This window comes from Calonectris borealis, chromosome 3, assembly GCF_964195595.1.
Source record: "Calonectris borealis chromosome 3, bCalBor7.hap1.2, whole genome shotgun sequence".
In the NCBI taxonomy this organism is placed as follows: Eukaryota; Metazoa; Chordata; class Aves; order Procellariiformes; family Procellariidae; genus Calonectris; species Calonectris borealis.
The window spans coordinates 84,889,066-84,914,633 of NC_134314.1; the positions used below are offsets into that span (position 1 = coordinate 84,889,066).

Sequence of the window (25,568 nt, forward strand, 5' to 3'; positions counted from 1 at the left end):
GAGGGTGCTCATGGGTGACACTGTTCTGGCTCGCCGCTCGTACCAGCGCGAGAAGCGGCTCTGCGCGGCGGGCGGACTACATCTCCCAGGGCGCACCGCGCGCGGCCGCCGCGAGGGGCCGGGGCCTTCGCCGAATGCTAATGAGCCGAGGGGGCAAGGCCGGCGCCTGCGCGGTGGGGCGCTGGTGGCGCATTTTCCCCCAAGAGGGGAAGGTGGCGCCCGGCAGAGCGGAAGGGGGCGGCGTTGCCGCCGCTGCTACTCCTGGAGCGGAGGCTGCTCGAGGGAGCGGGGCGCGGCTCGGCTCCGGCTGGCGGCGGCAGGCGGCGAGGTGAGCGGCGGCTGCCCGGGCTGAGGCCGGGAGCGCGGGGCTGCCCCGCACCGCTGGCCGTGGCTGGGGGGAGGCGCTGCCGCGGGGGAGGGGGGCGCGCTCCACAGAGGAGTCGCTCCTTCCCCTCTGCGCGGGGTCGGGCGGCAAGGGCGAGCCCGGCGGCGGGGGGAGCGAGTCCTGCGGCCGCCCCGCCCAGGAGGGGCTGGCGGGCTGCCCGGAAGGGGGCCGGGAAGGGGCTGAGAGGAAGGGGGGCCGCAGCCGGGCGGCCGCCGTTAGTGCTGGGCGGCGCCGGCGGGCAGCGGCGCTGTCGCCGGGGCGGGCTGACTGAACGCTCGGGGGCCGGGGCTGCGCCGGGCTGGCGGCGCCGCGGCGGGCGGCGCTTCCCTGCCCGACGGCTGAGCCCGGCTGCCGACAGCGCAGAACAGAAAATGGGGGTGGACGGCGGGTAGGGGGAGTGAGGAGTCCTCGGCTCTCGGTCTCGCTTTATCTAAAATGGCGCTGGTGAGGCTGGGCTGCTTGCCTTTGAGTTGTGGAAGCAGCCAGAGAGGCTCTGTCGCCTGCGTCGCGTTTACATCTCTTACGTTGAACTCTGAAAAATGAACCCTCTTTCCTTTGGTTTGACTGTGATGTTTTGGGCGGGGGTTAGGCATCTGCAGGCAGGAAAACAACTTCATGAATTTTCATCTGAGAAGTGATTCGGAATCACGGTTTCTACCGACTCGTTTTCTGTCCTCGGGTTAGCGTGCAGCTTAAAAACCCTTCCTGTCGGTCTGTCACAGCATAGTGCGAGGACTTGGGCGGCCCAGGTATCGTTGTCTGGCTTCTGTAGCGTTCGTGCTCAATTATGTCTGGAAAACCTATTAAAATCGAAGCACAATTGCAACAGTATGTTCTTGCTGTTCCGGTGTCAGTTTTGAAATTGCAGCTATGGAAAGCTGCTTGTTTATTTAGCTGTGTCTTTGGGGAAAGTGTGTGACTATCGGTCCACCTGTGGGGAGTTGCCTACCCTCAAGCTGAATACAAAGCTGTGTTCCGTATCAGCCTGCGAGGGGTTGTAAAGAGGACTCTGCTAATTAGAATGAGAATGTGGACTAGGGTGACAAGTATCCTGTCCAAATTACATTTGGATTAAGAGTCTTGATAGCCTCTTTGAAACAATACACATTCACAATAGTTTCTGTGTATTCCTTCTGAAACAGACCTTCTCACTCCCATCCTCTTATTTGGGGCTTCTTTTTTTTTTTCCACTGGTTACAATGAAACCAGTGTCTCGGTGCACTAAGTTCTCTGATAAAGCCGACTTAAGAACTTTCTGGATGGTTCTTTTGCACTACAGCTCTCTGCTCCTTTGGTGGTTCTCTTTTGTTTTCTGTGTAACCGAACTGTGACTGGAGCCACTGAGATGATGATGCTTTTTAAAATACGGTCTGTATATTTAACCTGGACTATTTCAACGATCATGTTTCCCTAATTTGGAGGAGGGGGAGAATATTATGCAGAATGGGATGGAAGGGAATGGGGTAAGAAGCTGTTTTATGAAGTTCCAAAGTGAAGATTTTTCTTGACGTGTAACATAGAATTAATATTACTTGCATCCTCTTAGAAAGCTCCTAGATACAGATCACAGCTTCAAGTATAGTTTTAGAGTAGTTTTAACTTACGGAAGCCCATCTTATTCTAGTGTCTTGTGTGTTTTCAAGGAGATTATTAGAGATAAGGTATGTTGCAGTCTAAAGACACTTCTGTAGGCCCTCTGTTGTGATTGCATGGCCTGTGCCTGTCACAGCTTGTCTGTATGCTTATGTGGGGATACTGAGAAATAATTGGAAAAATAACTTAGTCATGCATGAATTGAAATGCAGCAAGTCTGTGTACTGGTTTAAAAGGAGACTGGTTTAAAAGGCAAAATGGCCTTAACTGCTTTAATCTTTTGAGTAAGCGTACATGTGATCAATTCTTGCACTTTCACTAACAAAAGGCTTTGCATTCCCTTTCATTTATTGTTTAACTCCTGGCAATTTTACTTTTTATTAGGAGGTGCTGACTGAGATCTTGTCTCTAAATGTCTTCATTGAGAAGACTTTCTGCGACAGTGTAACTTCCATAATAAATTGACCAGTCACCTAGATAGGAAACCCTTAATATCAACCGTTTCCCAAGTGTGTCAAATGTGATAACTTTGTGCAAAGAGCAGTAAAATTACAAGTCTCATACCATGGTATTCTTGCTTACAGGCCTTTGTAAACAACTTCATTTACATATTTCTTTATCAAGTGTCCCTTTCTTTGTATAACTTTGGGGGAGGTTCTGCTTGCTGTTCTTGTTTCGGTGGGTGTATTAGATATGTAGCTGTCTGATGAATAATCAGACTTTTTCTCTTTTCCTTAGCGGAGGTTACCTATCACTTCATTTAAAGGTAGCACAGCAGTCTAGAAAAGTTTAACTATAGTGATTTAAGCTAAGTTACCGTCCACTCTTTGCCTGTTAGAGCTTTTTTGCCTCCCTTTTATTAAAAAAAAAATCTTGGCGCCTGTGGGAGAAGTGCCTGACTAATTTTCTGCTGATAAGTAGCATTTCAGATGGACTCCTATTAGTTTTGTGCCAAAAGACGCAAAGATTTAGTTTGATGCTGTGTAATACTAGCAAATTTCAAGTTAGTTGGAGATTCTGAATATTGTCTTAGTGTCCTACAGACAGGCAAGAAACAATTCCCTGAGATGAGAGGAAGAACTTCAGGACTGACTTTCAAAAAGAAACTTCTACAAAGAAGCAATTCCAACCCTAATATCTCTTCCCAGCTCTGTTCGATAGCTAGGCACTTTCAATTCTAAGCCATCTGTATGGCTTTTTGACAAATAATAGTGAGAGTTGTCAACAGGAGACTTGTTAAGTTGATAGTGTCTCCTTATATCCATCTCTACTGGCTCCTTTCTGCTTAAAACATCTGGAGGTGGACTGTGATAATCTTTTTGATTTCATTTCCTCACTGAAGTCCTTTGAGACTTCTCCTTGATATGTAAGGGTACAGTTTGACAGCTGACTCTGTGTTTTAAAAGCAGTTCCTATCCCTTCTTATACCAACAAGCTGAAAACAAAATAGGGAGTTGAGGGTGTCAAATCTGATTTAGATTACTGTGTGGCCTGGCTGCTAGTTGTGCTGGCGCACCATGGGATAGGATGGAAAGGCTGTACTGCTAAGAAGCCGTGCAAAGCTTTCCCAAATGGTGCAGTCTTATGAGCATTTTGTTGGCAACTGTGTTTGCTTAAATAGCCTTTCTTGCCCCTGAAGTGCTAATAGATTTGATTAACATATGCAGTGAAGCAAATAAAGGAATTGATCCAAACCTAAGCTTGGAAAATAGTTATTAATGTAGATCAGTTTCCAAGTTTGGACTGCTACAAACACTTATGGGTGTGGAGGGTGGGAATGGAGTAGACAGGAACTGACTGAGCTGTTCTGGAAGGGAAAGGTCATGAATGTTGAGGAATACCAGTCCAGGTAGCTTACGAGGAAGCAGTGATCTTAACGCTGATCTTTTGAGCTTTTGGTGGGAAAGGATTGCTGGATTATTTTGAGCAACTGTGGAACATAGTTTATTCCACTCATGTTAACCACTCCCCTTAATGTACCTACATTAAAAATGCATCAGTCCATACTTATAAATCACTTTATCCATAAAAATAACTATTTTAATTTCTATAACTGTTCAGTTGCTCCAGGCGCAAAAAGTACATCCTTTCCAGGATGCTAGCTAAGTAGTTGAGAAATTATGCTGAAGTAGTATGAGACTTTATGCTACTGCTGCAGTTCCTGTCTTAAAATGACATTAGAAGAATTGTTTTGAGCTGCTGCATCTGCAGTGCAGCAAGGAAAGCTAGAGGTGAAAGGACGAAAAATCTATTATAGAAAACAGTCTGAAAAAAAAAAATGCAGATATAGATGACCAAAGGTATGTGAACTGAAACATAATCAATAGAAAATTGTTGAGCTATGTAGGGAATGGATCCTAAAAGATTTATAATGTATATAGTATATGGGAAAGTGTGTAAAGATGCTTAAACAGAGGTAAGAAAATGGTATATTCCTGTTCTAGTCTAAAACAGGACTGAAGAATTCTATCAGAAGGCTGAAGCTAGTGTTCAGCTTGTTTAGATTGCCTTGGTGTAGGTATATTTTCTGGTCTTAGGCATCTCCACTTTTGTATGGGGAAAGCATTTAGGGAGATCTAATCAGATTAGTCATATGAGGGTTTGTATGTGCTGAGTGTCTTCTCTAAAGACTTACAGTGGAGCTTCATTGTTGTGAATGCTAGTGTTTTAAATACTTTTCTATCATCTAGGCCCTCTAATACATATAAAAGTCAAAGCAAACAAAGTCTAGGAGTTAGTTTAAACTATTCATGAATAATTAAAAACAACTATTTAACACAGATGCTTGTTTCTTTTCTAAATGACATCCATAAAAGTTTTTTATGCAGTGAAGGTAGCATTAACTGAAGGTGTCATGTTCAAAATTGGAGTATTTGCACCTAACCTTGAAGCCAGCTGACTTTCCTATTAATTGTATGCATCTATTTTTTAATTCCCTAACTTTTGATCTAAATCGTGTTAATAACACTTTCTTTAACAGTGAACTACCTCTTATGAAATAAAGAAATGGATGGGATGGATGAAACAGCTAAAAGAATCCTAGAGCCATACCAGTATTTACTTCAACTACCAGGCAAGTTTCTTTGTACTGTGTTGTTTTTAAATATCAGAATTGGTTTTATAGCAACTTTTATCTCAGGAAGGATAAGCCAAGAAGTTTATCCGTTCTTGATTTGTGGATTTAAGAGTAATTAAAAGTAACACTTTTCAATATTTTTTTCTTCCTCTTGTAGAACCACCCTTTTTGGCCAGATTGGTACAATAGCTCTTGTTACTTACTTACAGATTGGTACAATAGCTCTTGCTTAGTTACTTGCAGTGTAAGTACTATTTCAGTTACTCTGTTCTCCATTCAGAGTAGCTGACTTGCTACTTTTTAAAACTGATAAAGGCAAGTACTGAAGGCTTGATCCCATACTTAAACTCAGGGCTCACAATGTTTTTTCTTTATCTGCTTGCTCTACTGGACTTAATGGGTTGTGGTGGTGTTTTGTTTTTTTAAACAGCCTGTTTCTTTTGTGTTATTTCTTCTCCTTGGTATGTGTAGAGCCAGGTGTTTTTACTGCCAATTTCAGCTGTCCCTGGATTGCTTCACTTGCCAGAGGATCAACCAGTTCTTGCGTGGTATCAGGTCACTAGCAACACATTCAAATGAAGCTTTCAGTCTTGAGCAGTACCTATTTTAGGAGAATTCAGGAGGCAGTTTGAGAGAGAACTACTGTATGGCTATGCCTCTCAGAAGCCTCTTTGCTGACTAAACATTCAGATTGTTTGCTGTTGCTTTTACTTGTACACCTAAAGAGTAAGGAAGACCATACAAGCTATCAAAGTGACTAACTTTGTAAAAATAGTGGCAGAACTACTTTGTCATTGAAACTACTGCATGATTACCTTCTGTCCAGCTTATATTGCTTATACTGGTGGTGTTAAGGAAGATACAGAATATGGTAAATATTAAGGAAAATAATTCTGACTGGGATAGAAGACCACCTGTCTAGACAAGTAGCATAATGAATCACAGGCCTAAGTGGCTTTTGCACATCTGCAACAAGACCTGTGTATCAGCAGGGTTCATCAGCAGTGAATTAGGTCCTGTGGGTCCTAATTCATTATACCTGTGTATAATGAATTTCATTATTAATCTCTACAAATAACCAGGATTGTCTTATCTACATTAGTGATTTCATTTGACTTGGCAGTTAGCACTACTTGATTTGAAAAATAAGAAAAGGAAAGAATTTGGCAGTAACATGCCTTTTTAATGCCAGAAAGTTCGTTTCCCATTTCCTCACAGTCTATTCCATTTGGATATGTGGAACTCGGTGGTAGTTTTGCTAGAGAACTACCTTGAGAATGAGTCTATGATATTCCAGAGAGCTTTCTAAGAGCTGGTCCTGAAGAAATTTACTTTCCTCCAATACCATCTTTAAGTGTGCTTTTTGTTTGGTTAGATTCTGTCATATAATCAAGGTGTATTGTAACACCTCTGCATCTTTAACTACTGATTCTTTTTTAGGGTATTGTAGGTATCAGCTTCCTAGTAGGAAATATACAACAGACAAAAAGTGCCAAAAAAAAGCTTCCATGGGCAAAAGTGCTTGACTAGTAGCTCTTCAGTTAGCTTTCATTTTAAATGGTGCATCTACAATATACACTTAACTTCCCACCTTGACTCCTGTGGCTAAATACCTATACTTTGTTGTGAGTCCAACCCTGATCACTCTACTGATGGTTTATATAATGTTATACTTACTGACAGTGCAAGCATTTTATATCCTATCCTGCTAAAGTATCATAAATCTAATCATGTTGATCTCTTGTTAATTTAGTTTACATTTTGTAGAAGGTGAGAGACAAGATACACTTCGCTATGCAGAAATGGTGGTGTGATTCAAAAGGGAAGACTTCTCTTAACTAGGCAGGTAAAAGTGGTATACCCATGGAAAGCTTATACTGAGTAATAGGTGAAGCAGTGAGGGTTCACAATCATATAGCTGGATGTTTACTGTTTTTGAAATGCTGGCTTTGCCCAAAGTCAGCTGTGCCAAGTATGGATCATTAGGAGCCAGTTACTTGTGTGAACCTTGGAATCAATGTGAGCACCAATGCTTGGTGGGGGTGGAAAATGGGACATATGCTAGCCCATAATTAGGGTGGAGCCCAGATGAGATGCCTGAGCTAATCTAACAAGCTCTTTCTGAAAGAGGCAGTTTCATTCCATCCTCTTTATGCTTCTGGCAGTATTCTCCTGCTTCTTAACTTGTGCCAGTTCTCAGCTTGCGAACCAAATGATTAGGTAGTATCAATCACCTAACCTGTTAAAAACTTGCCTGATTAATCTTCTCTTGTCTTGTTAGTGAGTGGGCGCAAGGGTGGGGATAAGGATCTGTTTCTCTGTTGGATCAGCTTGAGCTCTGAGGGGCTTTTGCAAAAAGCTTGGCTGAGTGTCAAATATGTAAACTTATGGCCGTATAATAGTCCAGTTGCTTATCTTTTAAGACTAGTTAAAAAACAAACTCTCCAAATGGTTTAGTTACCTATGAGAAGTCAAATGAATTTAGATACATAGCAAATTTTGTTGTGCCTGCTAGTGTCTGTAGTGTAAGAACACAAATTTTTATAACTGTTAAGGATTAATCCATCAATACAGGAGGAAGATGATTACTCTGCTTCCCATTAATGAAAAAGGACTTTTAATGGTAACAGGTTGGGGGTGATACTTAAACTAAGCTTGTCTATTTCTTTGACTTCAACAGCACTAGGATAGAGACACTACTAGGCTTAAGGTTTTTTTACTATGTTACTATTTTAACTGCTAGTATGGTAATTAATGTTTATTCCTTCACTAGCAGAATTTAGTGCTTGGGAGAACATACATTCTGAAACAGTAACTTTTCTTCTAAAATCTCATTGCCATACTAGTATATAGCAGTGTTCTGCTTAGTCTAGTATTCTGTCCTTTAGTCTCGTAAACAAAATGCGATAAACAGTCTTAACTTTCACAAATTCCAATGTGGTTTGTCTCAAAAATGGTCTGATTCACACAGATGATGAATCTTTTATCTCCGAGTGGGTGAGTTAACAGCAGTAGCTGTTCTTGCAGCTCTAAGGAGCATATGGAGTTTCAGTTGCAGTAAAACCAATATGGTCAATAGCCTGCTATTGAAAGGGGTAGATTCTGATCCCATTCATGACTCTGCATCTTCCCTTTCATGTGCATTGCTCTGGTCTTGGCTGCAGTCTTTCCTGGGCTTGTTTAGCAAGCTAAACAATCAAGATTGGCTTTTGTTTTCAATTGGTTGTTGAACTTGACCAGCTTTGTGAAGGAGTTAAGTACCACAGCGCATAATGCCTACCACTGGCACAACTACACTTGGCACGTCAGAGGTCTCAACTTGGGCCAAGTTCCTGAGGGAGGCTGCAGCTGTCCAAGTTCTGAGCTGCAGGGATGCCTGGGGACACCCATTGGACCAGAAGAAAGTGATGTCCCTGCCCCTAAAAAGTGTGCAGTGGTGCGAAATGTGTGTCACCAAGCAAAGGAGCAGTGGAAGGGGTCAGAGCAAGACCCTGCAGGTTCAAGAGCCTGAAATCTCCAGGTATATTCGAAGGAGGGGCAAGAACAGTCTGTGCAGATCAGGTTGGGAAATGGATACTCTCACAATGGTGAAGGCTGGGAGCTGATGGCTTCTGGCAGCAGGAGAAAGATTCCTGTTCCTCAAGCAGATGTGCAGTTGCCAAATAGGTTCAGTGCACTGGAAGAAGACATATGGCTGGAAGATCTGTAGACAACAAAGCATCAGACCAGCACTGGTGGTGGCAGCAGCAAGTGATAGTAGTGGGGAGACTGCCTCCTGCAGGGGACAGTGGCCTCTATCTGAGCTGCTGTCTTAGGGAAGTTTGCTGCTTCTGGGTAGCCCTGATCAGAGATGTTATGGAGAGACTGCCAAGGTATGTTTCACCCTCAGACTGCTTAACCCTGCAGCCCAGTGGAAAAGGACCTGGGGGTGTTGGTTGATAGCTGGCTGAATATGAGCCAGCTAGAAGGCCAACACCATCCTGGCCTGTATGAGAAATAGTGTGGCCAGCAGGACTACGGAAGTGATTGTCCCCCTGTGCTCAGCACTGGTGAGGCCGCACCTTGAATACTGTCTTCAGTTTTGGGCCACTCACTACAAGAAGGACATTGAGGTGCTGGAGTGTGTCCAGAGAAGAGCAACAAAGCTGGTGAAGGGTCTGGAGAACAAGTCTTATGAGGAGCGGCTGAGGGAGCTGGGGCTGTTTAGTCTGGAGAAAAGGAGGCTGGGGGAAGACCTTATCATGCTCTACAACTACCTGACAGGAGATTGTAGCAAGGTGGGTGTTGGTCTCTTCTCCCAAGTAACAAGTGATAGGACAAGAGGAGATGGCTTCAAGTTGTGCCAGGGGAAGTTTAGATTGGATATTAGGAAAAATTTCTTCACCAAAAGGGTTGTCAAGCTCTGGAACAGGCTGCCCAGGGAAGTGGTTGAGTCATCATCCCTGGAGGTATTTAGAAGACTGGTAGATGTGGTGCTTAGGGACATGGTTTAGTGGTGGACTTCGCAGTGCTAGGTTAACAGTTGGACTTGATGATCTTAAAGGTCTTTTCAAACCTAAACAATTCTGTGATTCTTCTACTTGAGTACTAATGGATATAGCAAGGGGATGCCTGGAGCTTATCAAGCATGACTGTGTGGCTTTTGGAATGAGGGCCAAGGGCAAAGGAAGCCAGGTGGCTTTTCTCCATGATCCTCAACCCCCTTCCCCTCACCATCAAGAAGAACAGACAGATCCTGCCTGTCAACAACTAGTTAGTTGCACAGCTGATATTGATAGCAGAGGTTTATGACCGTGGGACTCTCTTTGTAGATCAAGGACTAGGAGGACATGGCATCCATCTACCCAAGTCAGGGCAAACTGTCTCTGCCAACAGGCTGAGCGACCTGGTGAGAAGGGACTTAAGCTAGAAATTGCAATAGAGGGGAATGCCTGCCTACAGTCAAGTAAGGAAATGGTGAACTTGCAAACAAAGGGTGTAAGCTGATGTGGACAAGAGACACCACAGAGCAGTGCTGAAGGCAGCCCATCCCAGATGTATGCCCTCAAACAAGGAAGTATGAACAGGACAACATGATGGGGGAAGCTCTCACACTTTTTCTGGGGAATCTGCAGGACTGGGTGCCTCTCTGAAGTGCCTCTACACAAATGCGTACAGCATGGGGAATAAACAGGAGGAGTTAGAGGTCCGCATGCAGTTACGGGGCTGCAGTTTTACTGGGGTATCTGATGTGGGATAGCTCGCACAGCTGGAGTGCTGCAATGGATGGATATGGACTGCCTAGGAAGGCTGACTGGGATAGCAAGGAGTGGGAGTTGCCTTCAGCTGAAAGAGCAGCTGAACTGCATGGAGCTCTGCCTTCAGTCACATGATAAGCCTGCTGAGAGCTTATGGGTTAAGATTAGAGGGCAGATCAATAGGGGTGACACTATAGTGGGTCTTTGCTACAGACCACCTGAGCAGGAAGAAGTAGATGAGGCCTTCAGACAACTGGAAGGTGCCTCATTTTTACAGGCCCTGGTCCTTGTGGGAGACTTCAGCTACCTCAGTATCTGGTAGAAGAAGCAGCACAGCAGGGCACAGGCAATCCAAGAGGTTTCTGGAATTCATTGATGACCACTTGCTAACACAGGTGACCAAGGAGCTGATGAAGGAAGGCATTATGCTGGACCTCACACTTACAAACAAGGAAGAATTGGTTAGGACATGAAGACTGGGGGCAACCTTGGCTGCAGTGACCATGGGATGGTGGCATTCAGTATCTTGAGAGGACAGAACAAGGCAAAAATTGGGATCACAACCCTGGCCTGTTTAACCCTATTTTGAACAAGGGAGTTAAACTAGACAATTCTACAGTAACCTTAATCCATCACAAGTGACTGCCCAGGTTTAAAAGGGTATGGGCCTGCTCTCTTTGCTTGTCTTCCTGCAGTTCACTTATGCCGATGTAGTGTTCTTGTAGCTGTGTGGGGAGGTCTGCTTGGGGAATTTATCCATTTAGCCCTGATCCATCAGAGGACAGAGCTAAACATGAAAGTGTACAATATAGCTGAGGTAATGTAGTAGCTTATTTCCTCCAGAAGGGCAATGTCCCCTTCCTCTGGCCCTCAGCATCTGCTGCTTACCCTATACTAACTCTGGCAGACCTACTTCATAAGCTGACTCAGGACATAAAGCTGGCAGAAAGCTAACCTAGCAAAAAGTGGACAGTTTTCCGCTGAATTAGCTTAGTGAGGCTCTAATGAGGGCTAGGTTAATAGTCCTTCTGCTTTTTCCCATGCTGTTCTACCCCTTTTATGTACCCTCACTGTAAGTGGGATGCTGCCCTGAGGGCGTAGTTTGTGGTCACTTTAATGCAGCAAGTGTGAAGAAATACTAATCAGGAGCTTGTCCAGAGCTGGAGGTCTGTGGGTTTTGGGTCTATACCCTGTCACAAGAATAATTGTGTACATAGCGAGTAAGTCAGGCTGATGTTTGTTTTTTTGAGAAGCATCTCATCTATCTAAAGAGGTGGGAGGGATTGTCCTCAGTACATCACCTTTAATCTAACTTGATCTTTGCTTCAAGGATAAGGGGTTTACATTCTTATCTATAGAAAGAATTTCATCAGAGTGAACCTATTATGTTCTGAATATTTTTTCTCACCTTTTCCACCCAGCATTACTAAGGAGAAAAGCTTTCCATAGTTGCTGTTTGATTTGGGTAATATTGGGCTTTTAAGCAGGTTAAACCAAATGCATTTAGCAAACTTTGATAAAAGCTTCATGCAGTGACGTCTATTATTATAGCTGTACAGTAGGTAGAGCTTCTAATTTTGGAAGTTAGACCTCTATATTCTTCAGTTTTTCAGTAGCCTGGTTAGAATAATTAAAAGAGCAGTGACATGTGACAGTGAAGAAACTGGATAGTTCTGCCAGTGTTAAGTTTTACTTCTTTTAATTTTGTCCTAGTGTCCCTGGATTGTTGTCTTTAGTTTGGAGAGAGGAGAGGTGTGACAAGGAATGGAGGCTTCTGCATCTAGGCTTTTGGACTAATATTAGAGGGGTTTGGTCTTTTGCCATCATAGCATGGCTGTAGGCATAAAACATGCATACAGAGAATTGCTGTGATATCACATAGACCAGGTGGGATTGACTTCAGAACAAGATAACATAGCATTTATGTAGCAATAATGTTCCTTTAAAGGGGCTCACACAAGCAAATCTGCACCTATAAAACGAAAGATGAATGTTTCACTTTACAGATAGTGGTTTTTCCTTGAATAGTCAGTGTCTAGACAGCCTTGCTTGTCAAGGTAGACAAGTCTAACAATTCAAATGGTGTCTGTACTAAGGAACTGAAGTGGCTAAATCCACTATGCATGTTAATAATACATTTAGAGTGTGTGCTAGTGAAATAACACTTGTTGCTGAACATTCAGCATCCCATAAGCATATTTGCTAGGAAACACATTCAGAAAAACAGAATTAGCTGCCTAATGTAAAAAAGTAGGTGTTGTCTGTATCAGTGTTACTTAAAAGTGAATAAACAGCTGTAGGTAAGGTATACTTCCTTAGTGTGATATTATCTCTGTTTTCTTTATGGATGTACTGAAATATTTGTTAATACTTAACTGGCAAGCCATACAGTTTGGCAAATGTTTGTAACAGCTATTCTCAATATTTTTGAGCAATCTTTTCTCCTCAGTTAACTCATGCAATTATTTTAAAATAAAATACTGAACCTCTGATGCAGGGCATTTTGACCCTTTCTTGTGTAGTACTGGTGGTCACAAGTGTGTAAGGAGTCAGATCAGGGAACCAATCTGGCCAAAATCTGATCTAACCACATGGGGAAAAGGGGGGAGGTCTGAGTGTCTGAAGTATTTCAAATCCTTAGTATCTGCAGGAGATGTTGTCAGAGGCAGGTTTAGCTTGAATTAGTGGTGGTGCTTAGTTAATGTAAGAGGTTTTTAAACTCTTGGGCACTACTCTGATTTTGTATTTAAATTTGAGCTCTGGTTACCTGTGTTAAAATAGTGAACTTCTAAGTCAGCAAATTATTGATTTAAATAAACGGGTTTTAAAAAAAATAATTTACAACCAGGTATGTACTTTCCTGATAAAAAGCAAGCCTGACATAGGGAGCTTAAAATATCTGTTCTGCTATTTGAGAGACGAAACAATCCCTCCCTCCTGCAGAAAGCTATTAATGTTTAAAACTGAGCACAGAAAACAAAAATAGAAAACACAAGCCAATGATAGTGTATGTCCAGGTAAGAGTGCCCTTTCACACAGGACAGAGCCAGAGGACAAAGCTGTTGGGGGGGGAAAGAAGCACCTTTTCGTTAGTCTCTTCTAGTGCAAACCAAAAGATGGTGGTGATGGGAAGCAGTGGAAATCTTTCAGAACCGAGACAAAAATTGAAGCCCTTTCAGCCAAGGAGGAAGGTTATCACCGTTGCTACAGAGCCCAAACCACAAAGCTATTGCTTACCTGGTGGTGATTTTATTAGAAAAGGAAAAATCCTCAGTCCAATTTCTCCAGGGTATATCACTGCAAGTGAATCTACCCATTTTTATTATTCTGTTCTGTATGTGCTGGTCACACAGCAATAGAGAAGCCTTAGGGAGAGATTCAAGTGTTGAAATTTCTTCAGTGCTATGGGCAAGACGGCATCACCAACATGAGGACTAATATTGCGGAATCATTAAGTTACGTCTCTCAGTAGATCTTCAGATGAGTAATATGGAACCCGCTGTCTAGGTTGCACTGCTTTGAAGTTTATTTAAAACTTTTTCCAAAGGCCTTGTTGATGCGAGCTACATATGCAGAGCTGTTTGTCTAAACCTGTCTTGCAGTTATTCGAAGATGTTATGCATAGCTGAGCTTCTCAAAGTTCAGAACAGCATTGTCTCAGTGTGGGTAGGGGGTGACTTTATTTCATATTGATCATTAGTAGATATTGAATAAATATTTGTACATGACTCCTAGCAATTTATTAAAGAAAGCTAGCATCAATAATTTATAGGCACATAGTTAACTTCTATTAAAATAAACTGCATAATGTAAAATATATCTGGATTGAATAGTAATGCTTAATTTAACACTAAACTTCAACTTCTGATCTTGTCTTTCATTCCTGTGAAACAGGGTGACTGCATGGCTCCACCAAACTAGATTTAGCAGAACAAATCCTATTATTCGTAGGTAGACTTCCTGGGTATAAGATAAATGTCTGAATTCGTGTAAAGTTCTATTCTGTTCAGAATGTTCTGTTCACAGTTATTTAGTTATTTAGTAAGTATATCAAATGTCACTTTCCTGTTTTACAAGGTCAGTAGCAAGTGAAGAGTACTACAGGAGAAAGACCTAAAAATGGAGAGAAATAGATATTCAACAATATCCATATCTTCAGCTAATAATAAACCATAATTGAAGCTCCTTAATCTGTTAAATACACAAAATCAACATGCCTGGCAAACTAGGGCTTACTTTCAGAACTCGTAAGCTGATCTGTTCAGGTTACCAGCATACTCGGGATCACTTATTAATTAAACTGCCAAAACTAAATACAGTAACGGGTAAATATGTGCTTTGCATATTACTGCGAAATGTTTAAAACTGAATTTGCTGATAATTGTGATGTTTACACAATGAGGAAACAAGCTACACACTTACTATGATATGTTTTCTGCTTTCAAGTGAATGACACTGATCAGCTTACTGGTCTCAAATCAGCTTACTGGTCTCAAATCTCCTACAGTTAAGACAAACTGTTGTCCCTGATAATGAACTTTATGTGAATTTTTTTTTTATAAATGCCTATAATATTTTCATTGTAGGTAAGCAAGTGAGAACCAAACTGTCACAGGCCTTTAATCACTGGCTGAATGTTCCAGAAGATAAAATACAGGTACTGGCTAATTATTTTTAAAGGGCTGTTACCTTTCTTCCAAGACTACTGATAACAAATGATTCTCTTACATAGCGTAAATGATCAGAAATCTTAAATTCAGTAGTTTCTGAATATGTTGAAGTAAACTTTCAGGAAAACAACTTTAGTGCAAAGCTTTGACTGTGATGTAACACTAAAGAAATTACTTCCATGCCTTGTCTTACATAGAATAGTTACTTCCTTCCAAGTGTGCTCAACCTTTTAAGTTGTAGATAAGCAGCTACCATTGTTACCCACTTAGCATAATTCAGTTATTAAACTGAGTTTTCAGTGACTTATGAAAGAAACTAGACAGTTACCTTGTAAACTACACAAATAGTGGTTGAAAATAAAATCTTATGATTTTGTTACAAAAACAGCAGTTAAATCAACTTTATAAACCCCTCCTTGTTCTGGACCTAAAACTGTGGTGGTCTTATCATACAGTCTAGAGTCCTTACTCCCTAATGAGAAGCAGTAGACTAGGAAGGCTCCTTTCCTTTTGCTTTTCTGTTGGACAAATCTGTGCAAGATGTATGGCTGTGTATTTAAACACTGGCTTGTCAAATGAAAAATTATCCTTTTGGTTAGACTACAGTTTTGCCAAACTGCATATTGAGGGTGCAAAAGATTCTCTGTATCCAAGACAATGTAAGGAATTAAAATAACCAGTTATGGTTTTTTGACTCTTACCCAGCTGTTCCATAGTTAATTTCATTAATTATAGGCAGAAGTACCTTTAGAGTTTGTGAAGGAGTCCTCTTTAGGGTGGCTTAAGGGTGACCTTCATAGTCCTCAAGTAGCAAAATGGCCTAAGTGATTTACATAATGAAGGAATCATAGAAGAGTTTCGGTTGGAAGGGACCTTTAAAGGTCATCTAGTCCAACCCCCCTGTCGTGGGCAGGGACATCTTCAACTAGAGCAGGTTGCTCAGAGCCCTGTCCAACCTGACCTTGAATGTTTCCAGGGATGGAGCATCTACCATCTCTCTGGGAAACCTGTTCCAGGGTTTCACCACCCTCACTGTAAAAAATTTTATCCTTATCTAGTCTGAATCTACCCTCTTTTAGTTTAAAATCATTCCCCCTTGTCCTGTGTTGTGGTTTAACCCCAGCCGGTCACTGAGCACCACGCAGCCGCTCACTCACCACCCCCCCCTCCCCAGGTGGGATGGGGGAGAGAATCAGAAGGGTAAAAGTGAGAAAACTCGTGGGCTGAGATAAAGACAGTTTAACAGGTAAAGCAAAAGCTGTGCACGCAAGCAAAGCAAACCAAGGAATTCATTCACTCCTTCCCATCGGCAGGCAGGTGTTCAGCCACCTCCAGGAAAGCAGGGCTCCATCATGCCTAACGGTTACTTGGGAAGACAAATTCCATTATGCCAAATGTCCCCCTCTTCCTTCTTCTTCCCCCAGCCTTATATACTGAGCATGACGTCATATGGTATGGAATAGCCCATTGGCCAGCTGGGCCAGCCGTCCTGGCCATGCTCCCTTCCAGCCCCCTGCACATCTGGCAGGGCATGGGAAGATGAAAAGTCCTTGACTAGCGTAAACATTACCTTGCAACAACCAAAACATCAGTGTGTCATCAACATTATTCTCACACTACATCCAAAACACAGCACTATACCAGTTAATAGGAAGAAAATCAACTCCATCCCAGCCGAAACCAGGACATCCTGTCACAACAGGCCCTACTAAAAAGCTTGCTGCCATCTTTCTTGTAAGCCCCCTTTCAGTACTGAAAGGCTGCAGTAAGGTCTCCCTGAAGCCTTCTCTTCTCCAGGCTGAACAACCCCAACTCTCTCAGCCTTTCTTCATAGGAGAGGTGTTCCATCCCACTGATCACTTTTGTGGCCCTCCTCTGGACCCGCTCCAACAGGTCCATGTCTGTCTTGGGCTGAGGGCTCCAGAGCTGGACGCAGTACTCCAGGTGGGGTCTCACCAGAGCAGAGTAGAGGGGCAGAATCACCTCCCTCGACCTGTTGGCCACGCTGCTTTTGATGTAGCCCAGGATACAGTTGGCCTTCTGGGCTGCGAGCGCATGTTGCCGGCTTATGTCCAGCTTTTCATCCACCAGTACCCCCAAGTCCTTCTTGGCAGGGCTGCTCTCAATCTCTTCATCCCCCAGCCTGTATTGATAGCAGGGGTTGCCCCAACCCAGGTGCAGGACCTTGCACTTGGCCTTGTTGAACCTCATGAGGTTCACACAGGCCCACTTCTCAAGCTTGTCCAGGTCCCTCTGGATGGCATCTTGTCCCTCAGGTGTGTCAACTGCACCACTCAGCTTGGTGTCATCTGCAAACTTGCTGAGGGTGTACTCAATCCCACTGTCTATGTCATTGTTGAAGATACTAAACAGTACTGGTCCCAATACGGACCCCTGAGGGACACCACTTGTCACCGATCTCCATCTGGACATTGAGCTGTTGACCACTACCCTCTGAATGCGACCATCCTACCAATTCCTCACCCACCAGACAGTCCACCCATCAAATCCATACTTCTCCAATTTAGAGAGGAGGATGTTGTGGGGGACCACATCAAAGGCGTTACAGAGGTCCAGATAGACGACATCGGTAGCCCTTCCCATGTCCACTGATGTACTCACTCCACCATAGAAGGCCACTAGGTTGGTCAGGCAGGACTTGTCCTTGGTGAAGCCATGCTGGCTGTATCGAATCACCTCCCTGTCCCCCATGTGCCTTAGCATAGCTTCCAGGAGGATCTGTTCCATGATCTTCCCAGGCACAAAGGTGAGACTGACTGGCCTGTAGTTCCCTGAGTCTTCCTTTTTTCCCTTTTTAAAAATGGGAGTTCCCTTTTCCAGTCGGGGAACTTCACTAGACTGCCACAACTCAAATACGATGGATAGTGGCTTAGCAACTACATCTGCCAGTTCCTTCAGGATCCGTGGATGGATCTCATTGGGTCCCATGGACTTGTGTACCTTCAGGTTCCTGAGGTGGTCTCGAACCTGATAGTCTACAGTGGGTGGCTCTTCATTCTCCCAGTCCCTGCTTTTGCCTTCGCAGCTTGGGCGGTGGGAAGAGGCTGTATTCATCATCTACTAACTCTTCTATTTTCCAACCTGTCTATCTGACTTTTTAGCCAGATTTATTGTGGCTTCCAGCTAGATGCTTCTTACCCTTTGTGCTCAGCTACATAATAAATAAAATGTATTATATAGTAACCTGTGTGTTGTATGCGTGGGTTTAGTCTAATATCATAGATCAGAATTCAAACTGGAAGAAGCCTCTGGAAATTATCTAGGATAACTCCCTGCTTAAAGCTGGGCTTGCTCTGTAGCACTTTAAGCTTCTGGGAGCCTTGCTGAGTTTTGAAAATCTGAGGATGTAGATTCTGCAGCCTCTCTGGGCCTGTCTTCCCATGCTGAACCCCTTCCATGATAACAAACTCTTCCATTCTGTCCAGTTAGGATTTCTTATGCTGCACTGATTGTTACCTCTTGCCCTTTTGCTGAGCACCTGTGACAGTACAGGTCTATCTTCTCTCGTGTACTATAGTAAACTAAAGCTGCAGTGCCTCTGTGTGAACAGAAGTTACTGGTTCTACCTGTCACTTTTAAATTGATAATCATGTAACCATTATTGAAAACTTAGACCACTTGTTCTGGTTATCTTTATGAAGAAAACTGATGCTTTAAAGTTTCCTTTACCACTTAAGCTGTTTGCGATGGAACTCTCATATTTTTATTCTTCAGGTCATTTGAGGTCAAAATCAAGATGCTGTCATCTTTCAATCTGCATTCTGCCACAATTATTACTGCTTTTGTGCATACTTGTACTAATTTTAATAACTTAAAGTTGTTGAGGTCTGCAGGACCACCTCTAGTCACCTTATTGACATCTCTTATAATCTTCTTAAGATGTCCCAGTTGTCTAGCAGCCTGATTCCTTTCCAGCTATTTATATTTCTTTTATTAGAAATCTGAATTCTGGCACTCCTTATAGGACTTTTTTTTTGCCTTAGATCATTTGTCTTCATGTAGTTTTAGATGGATGCAGTTGAGGATACTGTTCCTTGGTAGTGGATTTTACTACTGGCTGCCACCATTTCACTTTTTTCCCCAGCCAAGTGGTCGCACTTACTGCATCTCTAGTACTCATCTGATGCTGCACTGAGACACTTCAGCGTGTTGAATTAAAGAACACTGGGTTTGTCATATGAACTTTCTTCTAAGAAGGCATTGAAATGGCCTAGTACAGGGCCAAGCAAATTTTGAAGCTATTGCAGGTAGGGAGGTAGAAATCTGTGTGTTGGAGTGATAGTGCAGCAGCCGCTGATTCAATAGGCTTAGGTTGTAAGAAAGCATAACACTCTGTAGTGGTTCTTCAGCTTTCACTTTGAAGAGCGGTCTTTTCATTTCCTCAGGCTACTTCCTGATGTCTTCTAAAATAAGTTTTTTCTGCTGTCTGAACTTTTTCACTACTTGCTTTTAACTTTGAAGCATTTTTGACAGTCTTTTCTTAAGTTCACAAATAACTTAATTCAAACACACAGATTCATGAAGTACTATTTCAATTAAACCTTAAATGTCTAGAAGCTGCAAAAGTTCATGAAACTGATAGTGATATGAAGTAGGTTAGCAAGAGAAATGCTAGAATAGGTTTATCCAAGGAATTCACAGAATACAAGGAAACTTTCTTGATAGTTCTGAGAATGAGAATGACGTAATGGACTAAAAGAATATTTAGACAAATAGGTATGCAAAGTTACTTTCAGTAAGTACTCTGTCCTCTGATGGGCAACAACATACCTTTACAAGTCAAAGTAGGGCTTGCTTCTAACGGGTAGATGAGTCATTAGTGCTTCTTAAGTAGGTTGTTCTTGCAGTTGGACAAACTATCTTGGACAAACAATTAGATTGCTGGGTTTTGGGTTTTAATGTTTGGGACAGTGGTCACTGAACACTAGGTGACTTGCTGCTCAAAAAAATGCTTGCAGTGAAGTCCCTCTTACTTTTTCCTACAGCACCCACCAAATAGGGCCATACTAGGTACTTGGCACTATTTAATGGTGACCTTAATATTTTTTAGAAGTTGTTGTTTTGATGAGTGTTGACTGAGTGCGATGTTTGTAGCTAGCAGGTGTAATTGGTTCATTAGCTTTAAAATCATATCTTAATCAGATGCGTTTTGCAGTCAGTTTATACAGTATGCAGTTTTACATGCTTGAATTTATTTCCATTTAAGCAGGTGCTGAATATAGCTGTTCCTTGCATAGCAGCTGTGCAATAAAAACAGTGTATAGTGTTAAAACTCTTCCTTTCTTGTGGAATTGTCCTGCTCTGGAATTGTTAAGGTTCACTTTTAGTCAAATGTAGTCAGCTACAAGCTTGATGTTCTGAACAGTTTATTGCGTACCTCAGGTGGTGTATGGTATTGGTCTACCTAGTAACAAGTAGTAAGTGTGTAGGAAGCTTCCCAAAAGAAGTTGTAGCTGTTGCCTTTCTGCCAAGGATTCTCCAAATGGTGTTTCAGAGAGAATAGTCTGTCCTTTAAGAGCTAATACTGACCTATACAAAGTGTGGGGAAAGAAAGATGAACTCTCTACACTTATCAAAACAAGGTTTACGAGACAAATGTGTTAATGGATGATACTTGACATTCTCAAGAACTGACTTTGGGAGATCTCAGGTTAATGAATCTAAACTTGTCACAACACTCTGTTGCTTTTCTTTTCCTCTCTTCATATTTCTAATAACAGTTACTGCAGGACTGTTAGACAATGGCATATTTTAGAACTGTAGCAACAGTGAAGAGCATGCAAGTGGAAACACTTAAGGGAGTAAGTTCACTCTGAATCTTAAAACATTACGTGAAAGACATTACACATGATCCAGGACTTAGAACAAACTGGCTGATCATAAAGAAGAGAATCATAAATCTGTATTAGTAGTAAAAGCAAGTGGTCTAAAGGGGAACCTCAATGACAGAATATAATTCTTTAAAACCTTATCCATTTTAAATAAGGTCTTGCAAAACTGGAGGTTAAATTACAGTGGGAGACTTAACACTTTTCTCTTCTTGTAATAGGTTATCATTGAAGTGACAGAGATGTTGCACAATGCAAGCCTACTTGTGGATGATATTGAAGATAACTCAAAGCTACGACGGGGCTTTCCAGTGGCACACAGTATCTATGGAATTCCATCTGTAATCAACTGTGCTAATTATGTGTATTTCCTTGGCTTAGAGAAGGTTTTAACCCTTGATCATCCAGATGCTGTTAAAGTTTTTACCCGTCAACTTCTGGAACTCCATAAAGGTCAAGGCTTGGATATTTACTGGAGGGATACTTACACCTGTCCTACGGAAGCTGAATATAAAGCTATGGTACTGCAAAAGACAGGTGGTCTCTTTGGATTAGCTGTAGGCCTCATGCAGCTGTTCTCAAATTATAAAAAAGACTTAAAGCCACTTCTTAACACACTTGGCCTCTTCTTCCAAATACGAGATGACTATGCCAACTTGCACTCCAAAGAATATAGTGAAAACAAGAGTTTTTGTGAAGACTTAACTGAGGGCAAGTTCTCATTCCCAACTATTCATGCAATTTGGTCAAGACCTGAAAGTACTCAGGTGCAAAACATCTTGCGTCAAAGGACAGAGAACATTGATATAAAAAAATACTGTGTACATTACCTTGAAAATGTGGGTTCCTTTGAGTACACTCGGAATACATTGAAAGAGCTTGAATCTGAAGCCTATAAACAAATTGAATCACTTGGGGGAAACCCTGAGCTCGTAGCACTAGTTGAACAGCTGAGCAAAATGTTCAAAGAAACTGAAAACTAAAAATTTAACTCCTGGGAGTGGTTTAAAACTCTTTTTAAAATGGGAAAATAACCAGACTATCTGAGAGGTGTGATAATCAGTCTTGCTTAAAACTTTCTCTTGTAGCTACATTACAGAAATTAGTGTTAAAAACAATTTGTTACTGAGTATTGAAATGTATACCCTATTATCTATACAGTCTTAAGTGTAACTGCTTACAGATGTCTTTGTTAAAGCAGAGGTACTAGAACTGAAATAAGTTTTGAATCTAAATGTGATCATCCTTACACAATCCAGCATTACTTCCGGCCTAAAACTCTCATATCTTCAACCAGGCTACTGCATGTTTCTGGTTGAAATTCTGTGTTAAATTAAATCAGATTGACCTGAGTGTATTGTGCATTTTCAGACGATGCTCTAGTAAACTAAAATGTACAATGTTAAATAACAAAAGAAGATACTTGCAACCACAATGCACATAAAACTGTTGTGTGATGTTTCTAAGTTAGACTTGTGAAGATCAGATGGGTCGGCTTACTAAGTTCTAAAGTGAATATCCTATCCACCTTCTGGGGATTTTTTCAGGGGAATGCGACTTATGAAAGAAAGTATTTTATATGCTAATAAGACTAATGTTTAGTCTGAAATTGTGGCTTTCTAAAGATCTCTAAGTACCTTAGAGGAAAGATTCCATTGCATCAGCAAAGCATAAATTTGCTGCTGATTCCAGCTCTGCAGTGAATAATTTTGATTGCCTGGTTTTAGATTTTTAAACTGTCAAATATTTTGTAGCCAGGGACTTAAATCTATGCATTAGAGCTTATACATGTAACTGTAAATAGCAACATAGTAAATTGCTACTAGAAGTGGAATGGGATTCACACAAGGTAACTTTAGGACACCGTAATTAGTGCATGTCTCTTTGTCTCTGATTATAATTGAGAGGGGGCTTCTCCAGAAGTTGATTCGTAATTCATACTGCATTCCTGTACTGAATTGCTATCTGGAAGTATGTTATAGGTCTTTCCAAAGAGACAAGTTCTGTAATTTTTTTGCTAAAACAAAGGACATCATCTTGTTCTACATGCTATAATACCACTTCAGTTTTGTTAATTGCTTAAATAATGCTTTAAAATTATGTACACAGACATTCTGAAATAGAACTGGAACTAAGAGCTAGATTGAGGAGGGAGGGCTGATAAGTGACAAAACCCTCTGCTTTTATAGATATATGTATATACACATACAGGTGAACAAAACATAAGCAGAGATGTTTGCTTCTTCTTGGCTGGGCTGGCTTTAATCAGGTTCAGTTTCCTTAGTCTTCCAGGTGCACAAAGCTTTGCTTTGGTGTAGGGAGGTAATGATTTGGATCAAAGGTAGGGCTGGTGCTATCAGTGGTAGTGTTAGCTCAAGTATACTCTCAAAAGAAATGGCCAGAGGTACTTGGCTTCTGACAGCTAAAGGATAGTTTTATGCAGGTGTTCATTTACTGTACCCAGGAAGCAGGGAGAGTTATGGTCTCAACCCACTGAGAAAACTCAATGAAGAAGGTTGCTGTAATGTCTCCCCTGGGCAGCCTTAAGATTCTTCTGAAAGTGATTAAGCATGAAAAAATTCAGGATGACTCCTTTCAGTCAGAGACATTATGTAGTTATGGATGATAGCCTATCCCTTTTACCTACATGCTGAGGAGGAATCTTTGTCTGCTCTGTGATTAGGCACAGAATAATAGCCTTTTCACTGAATGGACCTGGTTGCCAGGACTGAATAGCTTAAAGTTGGTGAAAGGTGTCTTTTCATTAATGTTAATGACAGTGAATTGTAATTCCTTTTTTATAACTTGCAGTGCTTAGTAGTAAGCCTATAAATTTTTAATGTTTTGTGAGAAAATACTATCTGCAGCAAAGTACAACGATTATTTTGTGCCATGTCTTGGGAGTTTCTAAGCACTGTTGCAGCTGATGTTGAATGGGGGAGAGCACTGGAAAAGCTATTATCAGGAGAATCTCCTAGTCTCACCATAAAAGATATCCTTGTGCCTATTAGGATATTGTAACTAACATATACGATGCAAAGTGCAGTTAGTGCTATTTCATGTCTGCTCAGTTGCTGGATGTAAACAGTTTTGTGTAATCAAACTTTCCTAGTGAGGTAGCTTTTCTTATTTTTGTATAAAACTTCTCTACCATCTGAGACTTCTGCTATGTTGTCACTTCTTTGGTTCATTCTGGCAACTCACCCCGGTATTTATTCTAATACCATATCTTGTAGAATATGCCTCCATTAACTTAGGAGAAAGTATATTGGAAGTTTTCCAGCTGCAGGCCCTTTAAACCACAAATGGGTAGGAAGGGAAAAGTATCCCGGGAAAAGAAAGCTGAACCAACAAGAAGGCGTACAGCTCTGTCTTACTCTCCTGCCTTCAAGGCTTTTGATACCAGTATTCAAAGCATACCCTGAAGATATATCTTAAAAGGCCCAGAAGCAGGGTATCGTTGCTCTTCACTTTGGTTAGGATGAACTGAGGTCTCTGAGGGTTTTTCTTGAAGTATTCAGGAGTTGGAAGAGGCTGGGATCTTTCCCCTTCATCTGTTAAGCAGGTAGAGCATCTTTAAGCATCAGCAGTGGTGATGCTCCATAGTCAAGGTAGATTTTATATTTGGTGCCATAAGATGAGACTGCATCCTCATCAGTATTCTCCAATATTGGCTTTGGTACAAGCTCCTGGTGTTAAGCCACGATAGGAAAATCACTTCCTTAAAGCAGCATGAGAGCTCTTGTGGCTGCAGAATTAGTTTAGTTGTGTAAGTGCTGCTCTCTTGCTGTGTCTCCCACAACACAGGGACTAGGGTTTTTTCCTGATCTTCACGAGAGGTGCATTGCTGTGGAGTGGAAATCTGAGTTGCAAGTGGAAAACGTTGCATGGGGAAATAAAGGGGATGCTGGTTTCAATGTCAGTCCCTTTGAGCCAGAACTGTTCCCCTTATCTTCCTACCATTGCCCAAAAGTTCTACTTTGATCAGGTTACCAGTGCATTTCTTGGGGGTTTAGCTCTTGCAGTGCATATAAAGAGAAATGCAAATACTCATCAGTCTCCAGCATATTTCCCCCTACCTCAATCTGTTTTCTGATTGTGTGCTTGCTTGGATGTAAACGAATGCTGGATGTAAATGGAATGCTGTCATCTGTCTTTGATGGCCAGCCATTGGATGGGACAGCTATCTCTGCTTCTTCAAAGGCTGATGTTATCCCCATGAATTATAGTGAAAATTGCATCATTTCAGGACCTTCCTGAGGAGACAGCTTGTCTTCCACCTCTCCCTTTGAGCTCAGGCTATTCAGGTACCCACTAAGAGCAACTTTGTATGTATTAGCCAGTTGTTGATACAAACAGCCTAAAAATGTTGGTGGCAGTGGGAAAGTGGCTGTTGATACTTCTTTATGCCTTCAACTTATGGTTGATTTTGCTAGTTATGAAGTATCTAAATGCCTCCATGTGCTATGGAAATTTCCTGTATTAATGGCTTCTTTCCCCAGTTACTGTTAAAATGCTAACATGGTATAAAAACATGGGATTTGTGTATTTTTTTTTCACCCTCTTATATAAAACTGGTTTGAACTCTAATGTGTCTGTAGCGCTGAATTGGGCCAGGCTTTTACTCATGTGCAAGAGCTATATAGGTGTCTATTGCTCCTCTTTGTTCTGTCTTAATCTTACCATTTTATGTTTCAGGTTTGATATTTACTGTGTTCTTTGTATTATTTGCTCAGTACTTTCATTGTAGTTCTTTTC

The 25,568-nt window shown here is 41.8% G+C and overlaps 1 protein-coding gene across 5 annotated transcripts; it reads left to right on the forward strand.

The window, feature by feature from the left end:
* The first annotated feature begins 174 nt into the window (after positions 1 to 174).
* On the forward strand, positions 175 to 25,400 carry GGPS1 (geranylgeranyl diphosphate synthase 1). 5 transcript variants are annotated; one of them, XM_075146484.1, is made up of 4 exons: positions 190 to 328; positions 4,959 to 5,051; positions 14,878 to 14,948; positions 21,032 to 25,400. In XM_075146484.1, the coding sequence occupies exons 2-4, from the start codon at positions 4,985 to 4,987 to the stop codon at positions 21,791 to 21,793; spliced, it is 900 nt and encodes a 299-aa protein (XP_075002585.1). In that variant the 5' UTR covers positions 190 to 328; positions 4,959 to 4,984; the 3' UTR covers positions 21,794 to 25,400. The 5 variants fall into 5 exon arrangements, with proteins under 5 accessions (XP_075002590.1, XP_075002585.1, XP_075002588.1 ...); XM_075146489.1 differs by lacking the exon at positions 4,959 to 5,051 and having other exon boundaries at positions 175 to 328; XM_075146485.1 differs by lacking the exons at positions 190 to 328; positions 4,959 to 5,051 and adding an exon at positions 6,808 to 6,900.
* Positions 25,401 to 25,568: the final 168 nt, after the last annotated feature.

Coding starts and splice junctions, on each gene's coding strand:
- GGPS1 (XM_075146484.1), top strand. CDS start 4,985: ATGGATGGGATGGATGAAACAGCTAAAAGAATCCTAGAGCCATACCAG. Junction 5,052..14,877: donor GTATTTACTTCAACTACCAG/GCAAGTTTCTTT, acceptor TTTTCATTGTAG/GTAAGCAAGTGAGAACCAAA. Junction 14,949..21,031: donor TTCCAGAAGATAAAATACAG/GTACTGGCTAAT, acceptor TTCTTGTAATAG/GTTATCATTGAAGTGACAGA.